The 14,755-nt window shown below is 37.6% G+C and overlaps 1 protein-coding gene across 4 annotated transcripts in view; it reads left to right on the forward strand.

Annotated features, from left to right (window-relative positions):
• LOC121442184 (PTB domain-containing engulfment adapter protein 1) overlaps positions 1–14,755 on the forward strand; it is a 229,989-nt gene that overhangs the window by 184,859 nt on the left and 30,375 nt on the right. For all 4 annotated transcript variants that reach the window (XM_041643623.1, XM_041643621.1, XM_041643624.1 and 1 more), the window contains exons 4-5: positions 2,122–2,193; positions 11,739–11,837. In XM_041643623.1, the coding sequence (XP_041499557.1) occupies positions 2,122–2,193; positions 11,739–11,837 (171 nt within the window). The remainder of the gene's footprint in view (positions 1–2,121; positions 2,194–11,738; positions 11,838–14,755) is intronic.

A 14,755-nucleotide genomic window follows, 5' to 3' on the forward strand; every position in this document is an offset into this window, starting at 1 on the left:
GGCATGGGTGATAACTGCACTCAGCCTTGGGAAGATCTTTCATGAGATCAAGGTTAAAAATACTGATGTAAAACAGAAGACTGTGGCAGGCCAATTGATGTCCAGCTATGTTTAGCTGTCACTGTCTTCTTCTTCTTCCTCTTCTTCTTCTTCTTCTTCTTCTTCTTCTTCTTCTTCTTCTTCTTCTTCTTCTCCTCCTCCTCCTCCTCCTCCTCCTCCTCCTCCTCCTCCTCCTCTTCCTCCTCCTCCTTCTTTTTTTGACACAGGGTTTCTCTGTAGCTTTGGAGCCTATCCTTGAACTAGCTCTTGTAGATCAAGCTGGTCTCGAGCTCACAGAGATCCACCTGCTTTTGCCTCCCGAGTGCTGGGATTAAAGGGTCACCCACTTCGTAAACAAAGAATCTCTTTCTTTAGTCTTCTGTGTACACCTAATCAGTCAACAACACGGTGTCACCATTAGGAGAGCTTGTGTTAAGCCTCAGGAACAGTTGTTTAAGGTAACCTGTGTGTCCTAGTTAGAAAAATAGTCTTGTATCTTAATCTCAGTGCAGAGGTACCATACTTTCTTCCCTGCATGAGCTCCTCAGAGGGAAAGCCACAGTGTTTTCAGCTCACATTTTTGTCCTCTGTCTACTGCTTCCATCTCCTGCTCTCTGCCAGCTGTTCACAAACTTCAGTGCAGAGAATCAGCCTCAGGAAAATAATTTCCTGAACGTATCCCTAGAGAGTCTGATATGTTTGACAAAGGAAATTCCTTATCTTATTGCTTAATTTTCTATCACAGTAATTCTCAGGACAGGACAGAGAACATGTTTTAAAATGGGAGGGACTAGAGAGTTGACTTAGTGTTTCAAAGTACTGCCTGCTCTTCCAGAGGACCCCAGTTTAGTTCTCCAAACCCACGTGAGAGCTCAAAACTCTCTGTGACTTCAGTTCCAGGAGGACACCCGTACAGTAGGCAAAACACCCATGCACATCCTTTTCTTTAAGAAGAAAGAAAAATGAGGACCTAGATTAATTACTACTTCATTTTTCAAGATTGAAGCAAAGAAAATGAGATGCTGCGACCTTATTATTCTCTTCCGTTCTGCACATTAACACACAGAATCTTATCAGGATTCTTTACTTAATCACTTCCTCTAAAATGTGCACGCACCCCGTAGCTATGAAAAGTGATGCCACTTGGTATTATGATCTGTGGTATATGACAAGAACAGAATAGTCTTTGGGAAATTTTGTACACTTGATGAGTTTACTGATTAATTGCGATCTATGAAGAACACTTCAAGGAGAGAAACCACAGACTTCTGGTGCAATGAGCTGACATGGTGGCCTTTGTTGGGAGATGTAATGTACTCCAGCATCGGCACTGACACACAAGGTCATGATCCTTAGGATATTTACACTGGGGATTATTCCCAAGCTTTAACAAAACTCTAGCAACTTCAGGGTTATTTTAGAAAAATAGTGAATTTGTAGGTTGTGTATATTTTAGTTTATACATTTAGTGTATGTACATTATTGAACAGTTTATACTGAATGTTTTAAAATATGACTTTTAGATTCTACATATTATAGGAGTTTAATAATTTGAAAACAAAGAAAAATGCTTATTTGGAATGATAAATGTTAAAGATTCTATTACAGTTTAATGTAGTAACCACATAAAGCATGTATATCTTTTGAACTTAAACTTTCAAAAGTGCACATCATTCTGGGTGTATTTTATTTTTCTGGGTGTATTTTAGCCTTGAGAAAATGACTGATTATAACAATCAGCCATTATAATAAAAAGACAATAACACGGAATTAGCATATTTACTAACTTTTACCTCAAGATTAAGTTTATCTCTTCAGAGACAATGAAATAATTTCAGTTTTCTTTCTAGTAGGATCTTCAAGTAAAATATATAGTAAACTATATTTTTAAAAAATCTTTTGAAAAATAGGAATTATAAATGGTCAAATAACGTATTTTCATGTGCTATGTACAAATTGAATAACAACTGCTCTCCTGAATTAGGATTTGTGTTTGGATTGTTTTGCCTAACTTTCCCGTATGCAGGGTGTTGGCTCCAGGTGGTTTAGTGAAGCCTGTGTCTCATGAATGCTCATGTTCAGTTTCTTGGCAGCACAGAAGTGGAGCAGCCAAAGGGGACAGAAGTCGTGAGAGACGCTGTGAGGAAACTAAAGGTAAGGAAGGCGCTCAGAAGAACCGCCAGTGTATCGGTCTCATGTAGGTAAGGAAAACCTTCAGAAGAACTAGTGTATCGGTCTCATGCCATCCCATCGGCAGATTGATGGAAGTGAAAACATGCATAACTCTGGTAGGTATAGCTCCACTCTTTAAATTATAATTAAATATTTTTGGTTGTGAGCCTAGCCTTTAATGGCTAAGCCCTCTTTTCAATCCCTCGACCATAGAATGGATAAAGAAAATGAAAAAAAAAAAAAACCCAACCACAATTACATCTTGAAAGTGACATGCAAATGGATAGATCTAGAAAAAAATATAGTAAGTAAGTAACCCAGACAGAGAAAGACAAATTTAATATGTACTCACTCACAAGTGGCTTCTAGACATAAAGCAAAGGAAAAAAACCAACCTATAGTCCACAACCCTAGACAACAAAGAGGACCCTAAGAGTGACATACATGGATCTACATAGGAAAGAGAAAAAGACAAGACTTCCTGAGTAAATTGGGAGCATGGTGGTCATGGGAGAGAATGGGGGGGTGGGGAGGAAGGGATGGGAGTGGAGAAAGATGTTCAGCTCAATAAATAAATAAATAACAATTAAATAACTATCACCTGTTCAAGGAGACATTTTAAAGTATAAATCATAGTTATTTTTCTGTACGTACCATATTTTATGAAGTATCATTTCTTTTTTTTTAAATTTATTTATTTATTAAAGATTTCTGTCTCTTCCCAGCCACCGCCTCCCATTTCCCTCCCCCTCCCCTAATTAAGTCCCCCCCCCTCAGCCCGAAAAGCAATCAGGGTTCCCTGTCCTGTGGGAAGTCCAAGGAACCCCCCACCTCCATCCAGGTCTAGTAAGTTGAGCATCCAAACTGCCTAGGCTCCCACAAAGCCAGTACGTGCAGTAGGATCAGAAACCCAGTGCCATTGTTCTTGAGTTCTCAGTAGTCCTCATTGTCCGTTATGTTCAGAGAGTCCGGTTTTATCCCAGGCTTTTCCAGACCCAGGCCAGCTGGTCTTGGTGAGTTCCCAGTAGAACATCCCCATTGTCTCAGTGTGTTGAAGTATCATTTCTTACAGTAACTAAAAGCTTTTAGGGTCAAGTTCCCTTAGTGTTTATATTCAGTGGTCTGCCTTTGTATTTCTTGGCCAGTGTGAAGCCATGCTCTAGCTCAAAACTAGTAGTACTATCATAAAAATCTATAACAGTTAAATTATTATATCTACCAGCTAAAATATTTTTTTAGCTGAAAATATTTTTGCAGCTGATTGCACAACAGACTTTGGAAATACTGCTATATATTAAGGATGTCCCAATGGGTCATGCCAATCAGCAATGTTAGGGGAGACTGTGTAACTAAGAGAACAGAAGAAAATATTGATTAAACCACCTAAGTATTCACAAGTAATAAATTTCTTGAGGAAAAAAAAATATGCAATCTCATGAACTCACATTCACCAAGGTTCCTGATAAAATCTTATAACTACACACCACAAAAATGTTTCTGTAAAACCCACCTCTCAAAAGTCAGTTGGGAGAACTCCTTCAAGAGGTCAGGCATCTTCATATTCCTAAGACGATCTGCATATCACTACTTTATTTGCTAAGTTAGCTTTTATTTTCTGTGGCTGCTTTCACAGTTTGGTGGATGGGAGATAACCTTTCTGTGACCTTGCTTCTAGAGGTGAGCTCTTTCCACAGGACTGTTAAGCCCTGTGGTTTGTTCCAAGCTGAATCATGAACATTAAAAATTACTACTATGGTTTGAGAAGGTCAAATAAAGTATATGCAAAGTTTAAGTTAAGGGAAAAGATTAGAATGAGATTTATATTCTGGATAAAGAAATAAAGCAGGGCGTGCCTTCATCCATTCACTCTTGTGATTATTTGATACAGTCCTCGAAGTAGACATTCTGGGCTCCCAGGATAATATCACTCACATTTAAGGAAAATGCTCTCTCTCATGAGCCATTTCTTCCCATTGTCATTAGGCAATGTTTCAGGCTGGTCTTCATCTGAACAACATTTTTAGTCAGCAATAGAGGGTTTTATTGATGACCTTGTAGGTTGTGGCAACACTTAAAATATGATTCTAATTGTTTTAATAGTGGTCCAAGTCCTGGGTTGAGTACAACTTTACTGCAACCAAAACATATCTTAAAAGAACAATGGTGTTGCAATATTTCTTTATACGTTTGGAATTCTTAATCCATTATCTCTAATATGAAATGAAAATGGTTCAATTACCTTATGACTATGCCAAAGAGATACTTTAACTTAAATGGCTTCTAAATCTATGACTAGTTTATATGAGGTTTTAAATGGCATAGCTATAGAGTTCAATACCTAAAAATGAACTGTTTGGGGGGAATATATTGAAAAATAACAATAGAGTTAAAATGTATACTTAACGGACAGTAGCTTTTATTAAACATGCGTCTTTCACAATTGATATGCATTTAACAAATAAATTGTATAGGTTGAAGAATTGGTTTCTCAACAAAGTAAATATGTATAAGAGAGAATTTTGCATTAGTGAATATGAGTAAGATGATGGTTTTTATCTGAGTTTGTTGAAATTGTTTCTCTTATGCTGTGTCTGAGGTCAGAGCTATGATAAAATGTATCAATATTTACACGTATTTTTAATTTGCTATCCTATGGATGTGGCCATTGGGTGGCGCTGTGGATCCACTGGAAATAGAAACTTTCAAATGTCTGTGACCCCATTTTGATTTTCTGCTTCTTTTTCCCAAACACATGTGTCCTGGCTCTTTTAGTAAATACATTGTAGTGTTGGACTCATTTTTTCTCATGTAGCTAAAAATGTTATTTATATTTACTCCGTTTTCTAAGTTAGCATTTTAAATGCATTGCCTTTTGACATTAGGTAAAAATTAAAAATTTAAGTATAATAAGGCAGTTAGAAATCTTAAAGAAGTTTCAGTAATGTTATATTTATACTCTTGCACTTCATCATATCTGCTTGATTTTTAACAGAATGTTTCTAATGATTTGGCTAGTCACTGTTTGGTGACTATAGAGAATTCATTGTTTGCGAATGTTAATGTAAGAACTTGTGTAAGAATAAAAATACCTTCTGCTTGTCAAAATGACATATCACATTTCTATTTCTTAATTATGAATTTAGCATGACATTTACAAACCAGTAAGTATTTAAAAATGTGATATTATAAAACTCAGCACTGTTTTCATTATGAGTTTCATTTTCAGACGGGATCTGTTTCAAGACAATCAGTTCAAACACCAGGACTCAGTGTGTATTCACAATTCGTTATGTTAAATTATGCATACACACTAGGACATGGATAGTAACTCAGTAGCCTCCCTCAGACATGCGTAGAGATAACATGTTTTGGCCCCAGTTTGAAAGGGCTGTCTCCAGTTAATGAGGTTCCACTTAAATACATGAAGCTGCTTCAATGTAATTCAGCCTTTGGAGTCACTGACAAGATGTTTTCATCAGCTTAGGCCTTCATCATTGGATTTCACTCTGGGTTACAATTCTCTTGTGTCTTCAGAGTTCTTTTTCTTCAAATGACCAACTATTTAGAACCTAGTTATACAAAAACAAAAACAAAAACAAAAACAAAACCCAGCATGATTATTAGAACTATTTTAGCAACTTGAGTGTAAGAAATACAAAGTGGCCTTGGAGTGCCAAATAGTTTGCAGATGATATGATAGTATACATAAGTGACCCTAATCATTTCTACCAGGAAACTCCTACAGCTGAGAAATACTTTTAGAAAGAGATTGGCTATAAGTTTAACTAAAGTCAATATATCAATCAATCATATTTATGAATGTATACATATATATCAATCAATCATATATATATATATAAATGTATACGTATATATACACATATTTATATATAAACAAACAAATCAGTAGCTAGACTGATAAAGATTTCATGCCAACAACGCTTTTCATAATAGCTTCAAATTATATAAATAACTCTAAGCAAGTGACTGATGTATATGATAAAAACTTCAAATCTTTGAAGAGTTTGAAGAAGATATCAGAAGATGGAAAGATCTCCCATGTTCATGGATCAGTGAGATTAACAGTATAAAAATGGCCATCCTACCAAAACCAATCTACAGATTCAGTGCAATCCCTATCAAAATTCCAACACAATTCTTTACAGACTTTGAAAGAACAATACTAAACTTCATTTAAAAACAAAAACAAAACAAAACAAAAATAGGATAGTTAAAACAATGCTGTAAAATCAAAGAATTTCTGGAGGTATCACCATCCCAGATTTCAAGCTATATTACAGAGCTATATTAATGTTTAAAGTGCATGGTATTGGCATAAAAACAGATACATTGATTAATGGAATCAAATTGAAGACCTAGAAATAAATCCTCATGCCTATGGACATTTGAATTTGGATTTTTTAAAAAAGCCAGAAATACACACCGAAAAAGACAGCATCTTCAACAAATGGTGCTGGTCAAACTGGATGTCTGCATGTAGAGAATGCAAATCTATATTTATCACTCTGCACAACTTCAAGTGGATCAAAGACCTCAAAATAAAATCATATACACGGAACCTGAAAGAAGAGAAAGTGGAGAATAGCCAGAACACTTTTGCCACATAGATGACTTTCTGAACAGAATACTGATAGTATAGGCACTAAGATCAGCAATTATTAAATGGGACCTCATGAAGCTGAAAAGCTTCTGTAAGACAAGAGGCACTGTCAATCAGGCTAACTGGTAGCCTGCAGAGTGGGAAAGTATTTTTTACCAACTACACATCCAATAGAGAGATCAAAAAGCCAAATAACCCAATTGAAAAACATGATACAGATCTAAACAGAGAATTCTCAGTAGAGGAATTTCAGATGGCTGAGAAACATTTAAAGAAAGGTCCAATATTCTTATCCATTAGAGAAATGCAAATCAAAATTACTTTGAGATTCTATCTTATGCCTGATAAGATCAATAATAGAAGTAAAACTCATGCTCAGGAGGATATGGAATAAAGGGAACACTCCATTGCTGATGAGATTGCACACTTGTACAGCCGCTATGGCAATCAAATACTTAAAAAGTTGGGAGTGGATCTACCTCAAGATCCACTCTTAGGCATATAGTAAAAAAATGATGTATCCTACCATAGTGACCTTTGCTCAGCAATGTTCATTGTAGCATAGTCATGGTAGTCAGAAGCTAGAAACAACATAGACGTTCCTCAACTCAAGAAATGTGGCACATTTAGACAATGAAGTATTACTTACCTGTGTTTAAAAATGAGTCAATGAAATTCATATGAAAATGGATAGAACTAGTAGAGAAATCATCCTAAGTAGGTAACCCAGACCCAGAAAGACAGATATGGTACTTATTCTCTTATGAATGGATATTAGCCATAAAACAAATTATAACCAAGCTACAATCCATAGGTCCAGAGAGGTTAGGTAAAGAGGAAGGGTCTGAAGGATGCAGGGATCTCCTTGGGAGGAGGAAATAGAATAGATTTGATGATCAACCTGGGGGTAGGTGGGGACAGGAGTTGGGGATCAGGTTGGGATAAGATTGGGTGGAAGGAGAAAGTGTGGGAAGAGTCACCTGGAATTGTCCATCAAATCCCTCCCCTCAGATTTCAGGGCATCCCATTGAAGAGGACATGGAAAGATTGTAACAACAGGAGGGGATGGAGGACACCAGGAGAACAAGACCCTCTGAATCACCTAAACAAGGGATACATGAGTTCAGAGAGACTGAAGTAGCATGCACAGGGTATACATGGGTCTGCATCAGATCCTCTGTGTATATATTATAACTATTAGCTTAGTATTTTTATGGGATTCCTTGCAGTGAGACCTAGTTGGTCTTGGATTCTTGTGCCTGCTCTTAAGACTCTATTCCTCCTACTGGATGACTGTGCCCAACTTCAATATGACAGCTCTTACTTGTTTGTATTATCTTTTTTTTATGTCATATTTAGTTATTATCTCTGACTAACCTGTTTGTTTCTAACTAGAGACTGAGAGAGAGGGAGTGAATTTGGAGTGGCAGAGAGGTGGGAAGGAACTGGGAAAAGTAGAGGAAGTAGAACTATAATTAGGAATATATTGTATGAGAATCTATTTTCTTTTTTTTTATTTTTTTATTGAAAAAATTTCTGCCTCCTCCCACTCCTCTCTCACTTCCCCCACTCCTCTCCCCCTCCCCCCCACTCCATTCCCCCTTTCTCTCCAGTCTGAAGAGCAGTCCGGATTGGGCCTGGTTAGTACTTTCATGGGAGAATCTATTTTCAATAAAGGAAAAATACACATTCACAAAGCGGCATAGAATTGCCAAATAATAGGGTCTAAGAAATAAATTAATTTTCCTGCCCACTAGCATGTATCCTATTAGTTTTAGTAATAGAATTAGATTTCACTTTTTAAAATGTCCTTTGAGAGATGTATGGAAATCATGTAATGTGGGCGTCAAAACTCAATGTTCTATAAACTTTCATGACAAGCTCTAAATAGCACTAACACATGTTTAACTTACTTTATAATTTCAATTTTTTTCATCATTTTATGGAAGCAAAGACTGTGTCTTGATCCTGTATTGTACTGGTGTTTAAAATGCTTATGTTTTATGTCCTTTGAAGCTTTTTGTTGGATTGGATTATTATGTTCAATTTACAAGGATAGATCTATGTAGGTCTACACAGGAAGGAATTCAGAGAAAAAATTGAAAGACATTTGCAAACAAGGCTCTTCAAGGATTTACATTAAAATAATAAATAAGAAAAGGAATATAGCCAAGGATAAGAGAGTATATGTCATGCATTGTCTCTCATCACTCTAGAATTAGAAGAATTTTGGAAGACAGTTAAGAAGTCCACAAGTAAGAAAATCAAGGAGACTTAAGATGGGAGAAAAGTTTTGTGAGCAGTGAGCTTGAAATTTAGGGAAAAAAAGCAGAGAGACCATGATTATCAAATTATTTAAGCTTAGAGTGAGTCTAATTCTAGATGCAAGACTTTTGCAGATATATTTTCAGCAATCACGTCACAAAACTGATGGGAATGTTGATATTTACATGAAACACGAATGGGGAGTGTGATGGTAAAGGAAGATGTCTGGGTGCAAGGGAGCAAGTGCATCCTCCATGATGCTTGTTCCCAGCCCATTTCATGATTGCGGTGTGTAAGGATGTTAGGGAATACAGTTTGGGTTGGTGGAGGATTGATAACTCAAGGCTTTTTTAGTACTGTTAACTTGGTCTTGACATGAGGTAGGGGAGTGATACCAGAGGGGCTTATACCAGCTGTTTAGGTCTCATCATCCCTTTCCTGCTTTCTCCGGCCCTCCTCCGTGTGTGTGTGTGTGTGTGTGTGTGTGTGTGTGTGTGTATGTGTGTACATGTGTGATATCAACACTCTCTTTCCTTTCTTCATTACTTCCATTCATTTGTCCCTTTCTAAACAGACAAGTTTTAAATTACTGGCTTTTTGTAACAATATTTTCATAAAACACAAGGTTATGGGATTCATGTCTGAGGTCACAGGAATTGCTGTTTTCAGATGGCGAAAAAGCCCTTGGAAGTGACTGTGAGGCCCTGCAAGCAGTACAAGGTGGCTTATCTCAGGTATCCTTCCATAAGTACAGAACACAGACCCTCCTGTACTTTTAGTGTTTCATGCACGGAAACCTTAATTATACTGAGTCAAAAGTATACTACAATTGGGAAAGACAGCTAATATGCACGCTTTGAGGGAGAGCTGAATAACACTACATGGAAGCAAAACATGTTTCTTAAAGACCGAGAAGTATTTGGCATACATTGGGTGTCATGTGCACACTGTAAGACTTCTACAGGCAAAAGAACAATAATAATGAAGCAGCTTATGTCAAAGGAACACAGGAAAAAAAGCAGACTGGAAAAGTATGCCACCCAAAGTGGGTACAAAACAAGTAACAGCGGCTGGGATTCGAAGGCAGATACTTAAAGGCACTCCTGTAAGCATTAATTGAGCTCCTCTCTGTGGCAGTGCAAAGACATAAATAAGAAGGCTTTGAGCACTCTGCCCCGGGAACAACTACCATGCATGCTCACATCTGCCCTAGATTAGAATGGATTGCGCAATGCAAATAAATAGGACACACAAGAGCCCTGGAGCTCTGCCCGACCTCACATCTGATCCTTCAGAATCAAGTTCAAAGGACTTTCCATATGCTGAAAATGAGTTGTAGAAGCCCTAGCAGTGGGGTATGCAATCCTACTACTTTAAAAGTCTCCTTTCTTTCCTTCTTTTTTAAAGTCATATAAAGGGAAGGAACTAAGAAAGAAAATAGGGGGTCAGAGGGGTTGCCACCAGAAAGTAAAACACCCAGTAAACCAAAGAAAATAGGAAGTTGAACAGAAATTGGGACATCCGGTGAACCGTGGATTCAAGTAAATAGCAATTAAACTAAAAAGGATTACAAAATACTGCCCAGGACATACTTATTCTAACAGCACATATATGTTGTATATATATATATATATGTGCTTAGGTAAATATTTGTATGTATTCTAATATTAAGTTTGTAAACATGTCTATTGTTTAATACTAAAATTCAGTTGTATTCATAATTTTTCTTCCACTAAATCTGGAGAAGCTGGGGAGAGACAGGCAGAAACTTCCTCTGCGTGAGAGTAGAATGATATTCTTGGTATTTTACAAAGACCTGAACATATGATTTAAATGAGTAGAAAGACATGATACTATAGCTATGAAAATAAGTAGAAACCATTGTGCCTACAAGATGCTGGCTGTGTTTGTGATTCTAGACCACCTCTGTCCCCACAAAGGAGTCATTCATGGTAAAATGACTGGAGCTCTCAGCTTTGGTTTAGATATATCAGTTGGTATCATCTTTGTTGATTTGACTGATAGGTCATGTACCCAACTAGGTAGCTGTCACTCAACAGCAGGTGAACAGCAAATTCTGAGAACACATTAAAATAAAATGATCTCAAAATGAGGACATCAGTACTTACTATCCCATATGGTTTCTTTGCTGGTTGATACACATTCAGCCCTTTAAATGCCATGGAAAATGTATGAAAGTCAAGGTTTTGGCATTTTTTAGAAGGGTGTTTTTGTTGGTGTTTAATGATTAGAATCAGCTAGGCATAGTGTCTCATACCTGAAATCACAACACTTGAGAGGCTAAGGCAGTGGATTGTTATAAATTTGATCGCAGGCTGAATTTACATAATGATTTCAAGGCTGACATGGAAAACAGAAAAAGAGCCTGTCTCAAAAAGAAAAGCCAAACAAACAAACAAAAACCAAAGGAAACAGAAAATACAAGTCACTGCGAATGAATCTGAATTACGGTTACAGACAGAGAGGGTTACTGAGCAAAACTGTTTCTACAAAATGCTTTGTAATGGGTAGTCCCTGAATTCATGAATGTTGGTTACAGACACAAACTCCAAATGTCCATTTATGTTCATATTCCACAGTCATGGAATCACAATTTTGTGAATGTTTTTGTTATTTATAGTTTGCAAGACACATCAAGAAATCAGAAGGCCAGAAGATTCCTAAAGTTGAATTGCAAATATCAATTTACGGAGTAAAAATTCTTGAACCCAAAACAAAGGTAAGCCTTGTTTTTTTGAGAGTTATGTGGACCTATTCTTCAATCAGTGACAATTACATCTATTTTCATGGATATTTAACATTTATTACCAACTTTAAATGTTTGGTGCTTGGCGATTTATTTAAACATGTGTAGCAATTTGGAGAAAGGGAAGAACTTTTGGAATTTTGGTATTGTCTACCTGCAGTCTATGCCCCACATATAGTAACTTATATAAAGTAGATTCAGTACTGGTAGTGCCTGTATTTAGTGATTTCTATCCCTCTATGTGCAAGATGCATAGGGTATGGTTTGCTGGGTATGAAAGAAGACAAAAGCTGTGCCTTATTAAAATGTCCTTTCCTGTGGATTCAATTGATGTGTATTAGTTTTCTAGGATTGCTATAACAAAATGCCAACGTCTGGAAAAATTAAGCAATGGCAATTTGTTTCCTTTGTAGTTGTGAACGTAGAATCTTAATATTCATGTGTCCACACACTCAGTTTCTCCTCTGGCACAGCTGTATCTTCATATGTGCACATACTTGAGATTCTTTGTATGTCTGGGTTTTACTTATTTGTTTGTTTGCTTTGTTTTGTTTTTAAAAAGGACACCAGATTGAATTAAGGATCATACAATGCTTTTATATGAGTTGTATTACCCATATAAATGCCTTATTTCCAATTTTTTAATTTTAAGACAAAGTTTCATATTTGTATCAACATATATTAATTAAACATAATAATGAATTTCATTATAACTTAATCAAACATGTATACAATATATTTTAATCCTGGTTATTGCAATCACCTTTTCTTGATTGCTTCCTACTCCCAACAGTTCCCTTTCTTTGCGCCAATCAGTGCCCCTACTACTTCCATCTTCCTTTTTTTCCCCAATGAGTTTTACTCGTGCTTACAGGAACATGGCAAGGGGCTTCTCACTGTATTATATGCTATTCACCTGAGGGAAAGTTCTCTACCTTCACCGTAGACTCTCTCTAGAGCCTGTTGAAGTGATTGGAATTGTGTGCTTTTTGCCACCACTCACACGATTTCTGTTAGTACCAAGCTTGTGCTGGTCTTGTGTAGGTAATTACAGCTGCATTGAGTTCTGAATTCAACAAGCACGCCATACCCCAGAAGCCGGTAATTCCACATTTCCCCATCCCTTCCTTATGGCTCTGGCATCCTTTCATCTTCTGTGAGGCCCCCTGAGCCCTGAAGGAAGTAATATAGATGTGTAACTTACAGAGGAGTACTCAGCAATTACTTATTCTCATCATCTCAGCAACCACAAGTCCCTGAAGTTACCACTGCAGTGCAAAGAAAACTTTCATGGTCCAAATGGATGCCATTAATCTGTGGGCATAAATTTAGTTATTTAGGAGGTGATTTGTTGACACATTATGTCCATTTAGTAAACAGCAGCCATGATTTCCTTACTAGGATTTATAGGACTTCTGTGGCTAAAGGCTTTGACTGTAGGACTACAATGCCAGACAGGAATTCTCTCCTCTGGTGCAGACTTCAAATCCAATTAGAAAGTAATTGGTTGTCTCACTAATATAGATTTTCTACAATTGTACCAATGAGCTCATCTGCCAGTCCAGTGGATAGTATAGCCTGCAAAGATTGAATTGTGGAAGACTGGATAGCAATTCTTCCTTAGCAGCCTGCACAGCACCTCCTGACACTGTGAGGGCAAACCAATAAGAAGATCTCTGTCTCCTTTCATCGCCTGATGAAGGTTAATATCCAGGAGGATGACGATATGTTTTTCTTTGGGTTCACCTTCTTATTTAGCTTCTCTAGGATCACGAATTATAGGCTCAATGTCCTTTATTAATGGCTAGAAGCCAATTATGAGTAAGTACATCCTATGTTCCTCTTTTTGGGTCTGGCTTACCTCACTCAGGATAGTGTTTTCTATTTCCGTCCATTTGCATGCAAAATTCAGGAAGTCATTGTTTTTTACTGCTGAGTAGTACTCTAATATGTATGTATTCCATACTTTCTTCATCCATTCTTCCATTGAAGGGCATCTAGGTTGTTTCCAGGTTCTGGCTATTACAAACAATGCTGCTATGAACATATTTGAGCATGTACTTTTGTTGTATGATAGGGCATCTCTTGGGTATATTCCCAAGAGTGATATTGCTGGGTCCAGGGGTAGGTTGATCCTGAATTCCCCCCTCCCCCCGAAATCCCAAGGTCCAAATCAGGAGCAGAAGGAGAGAGAGCACGAGCAAGGAAGTCAGGACCGCGAGGGGTGCACCCACATACTGAGACAATGGGGATGATCTATAGGGAACTCACCAAGGCCAGATGGACTGGGTCTGAATAAGCCTGGGATAAAACCGGACTCGCTGAACATAGCGGACAATGAGGACTGCTGAGAAGTCAAGAACAATGGCACGGGGTTTTGATCCTACTGCACATACTGGCTTTGTGGGAGCCTAGGCAGTTTAGATGCTCACCTTACTAGACCTGGAAGGAGGTGGGAGGTCCTTGGACTTCCCACAGGGCAGGGAACCCTCACTGCTCTTTGGGCTGATGAGGGAGGGGGACTTGATTGGGGGAGGGGGAGGGAAATGGGAGGTGGTGGCGGGGAGGAGGCAGAAATCTTTAATAAATAAATTAATTAATTAAAAAATATTTCAAATGATTTTGCAGTGTTCAATATAGGTTCCAAACATAACTGCAATAAATTAACATTTCAAGTTGGAAAAAAAAAGCAGAAAGCTCAACTTGATTTTTCCATGTCCTATGGCTGACACTACGACATTTTCAGCAATAAGGTCTATCCATCTAGTTCTGTTAGACATCCACCAACAGTGGTGATCACCTCTTTATTTGGGGTTCTCAGGGGAATCCTGAATCAGCCACTCATATGAGCTAGCCTACCCCTGACACAGGGATTTTCATTTAACGACTTG

The sequence above is a fragment of the Microtus oregoni genome, unplaced genomic scaffold (assembly GCF_018167655.1).
Source record: "Microtus oregoni isolate MIOR12 unplaced genomic scaffold, Mior012 000087F_ref0000451, whole genome shotgun sequence".
In the NCBI taxonomy this organism is placed as follows: Eukaryota; Metazoa; Chordata; class Mammalia; order Rodentia; family Cricetidae; genus Microtus; species Microtus oregoni.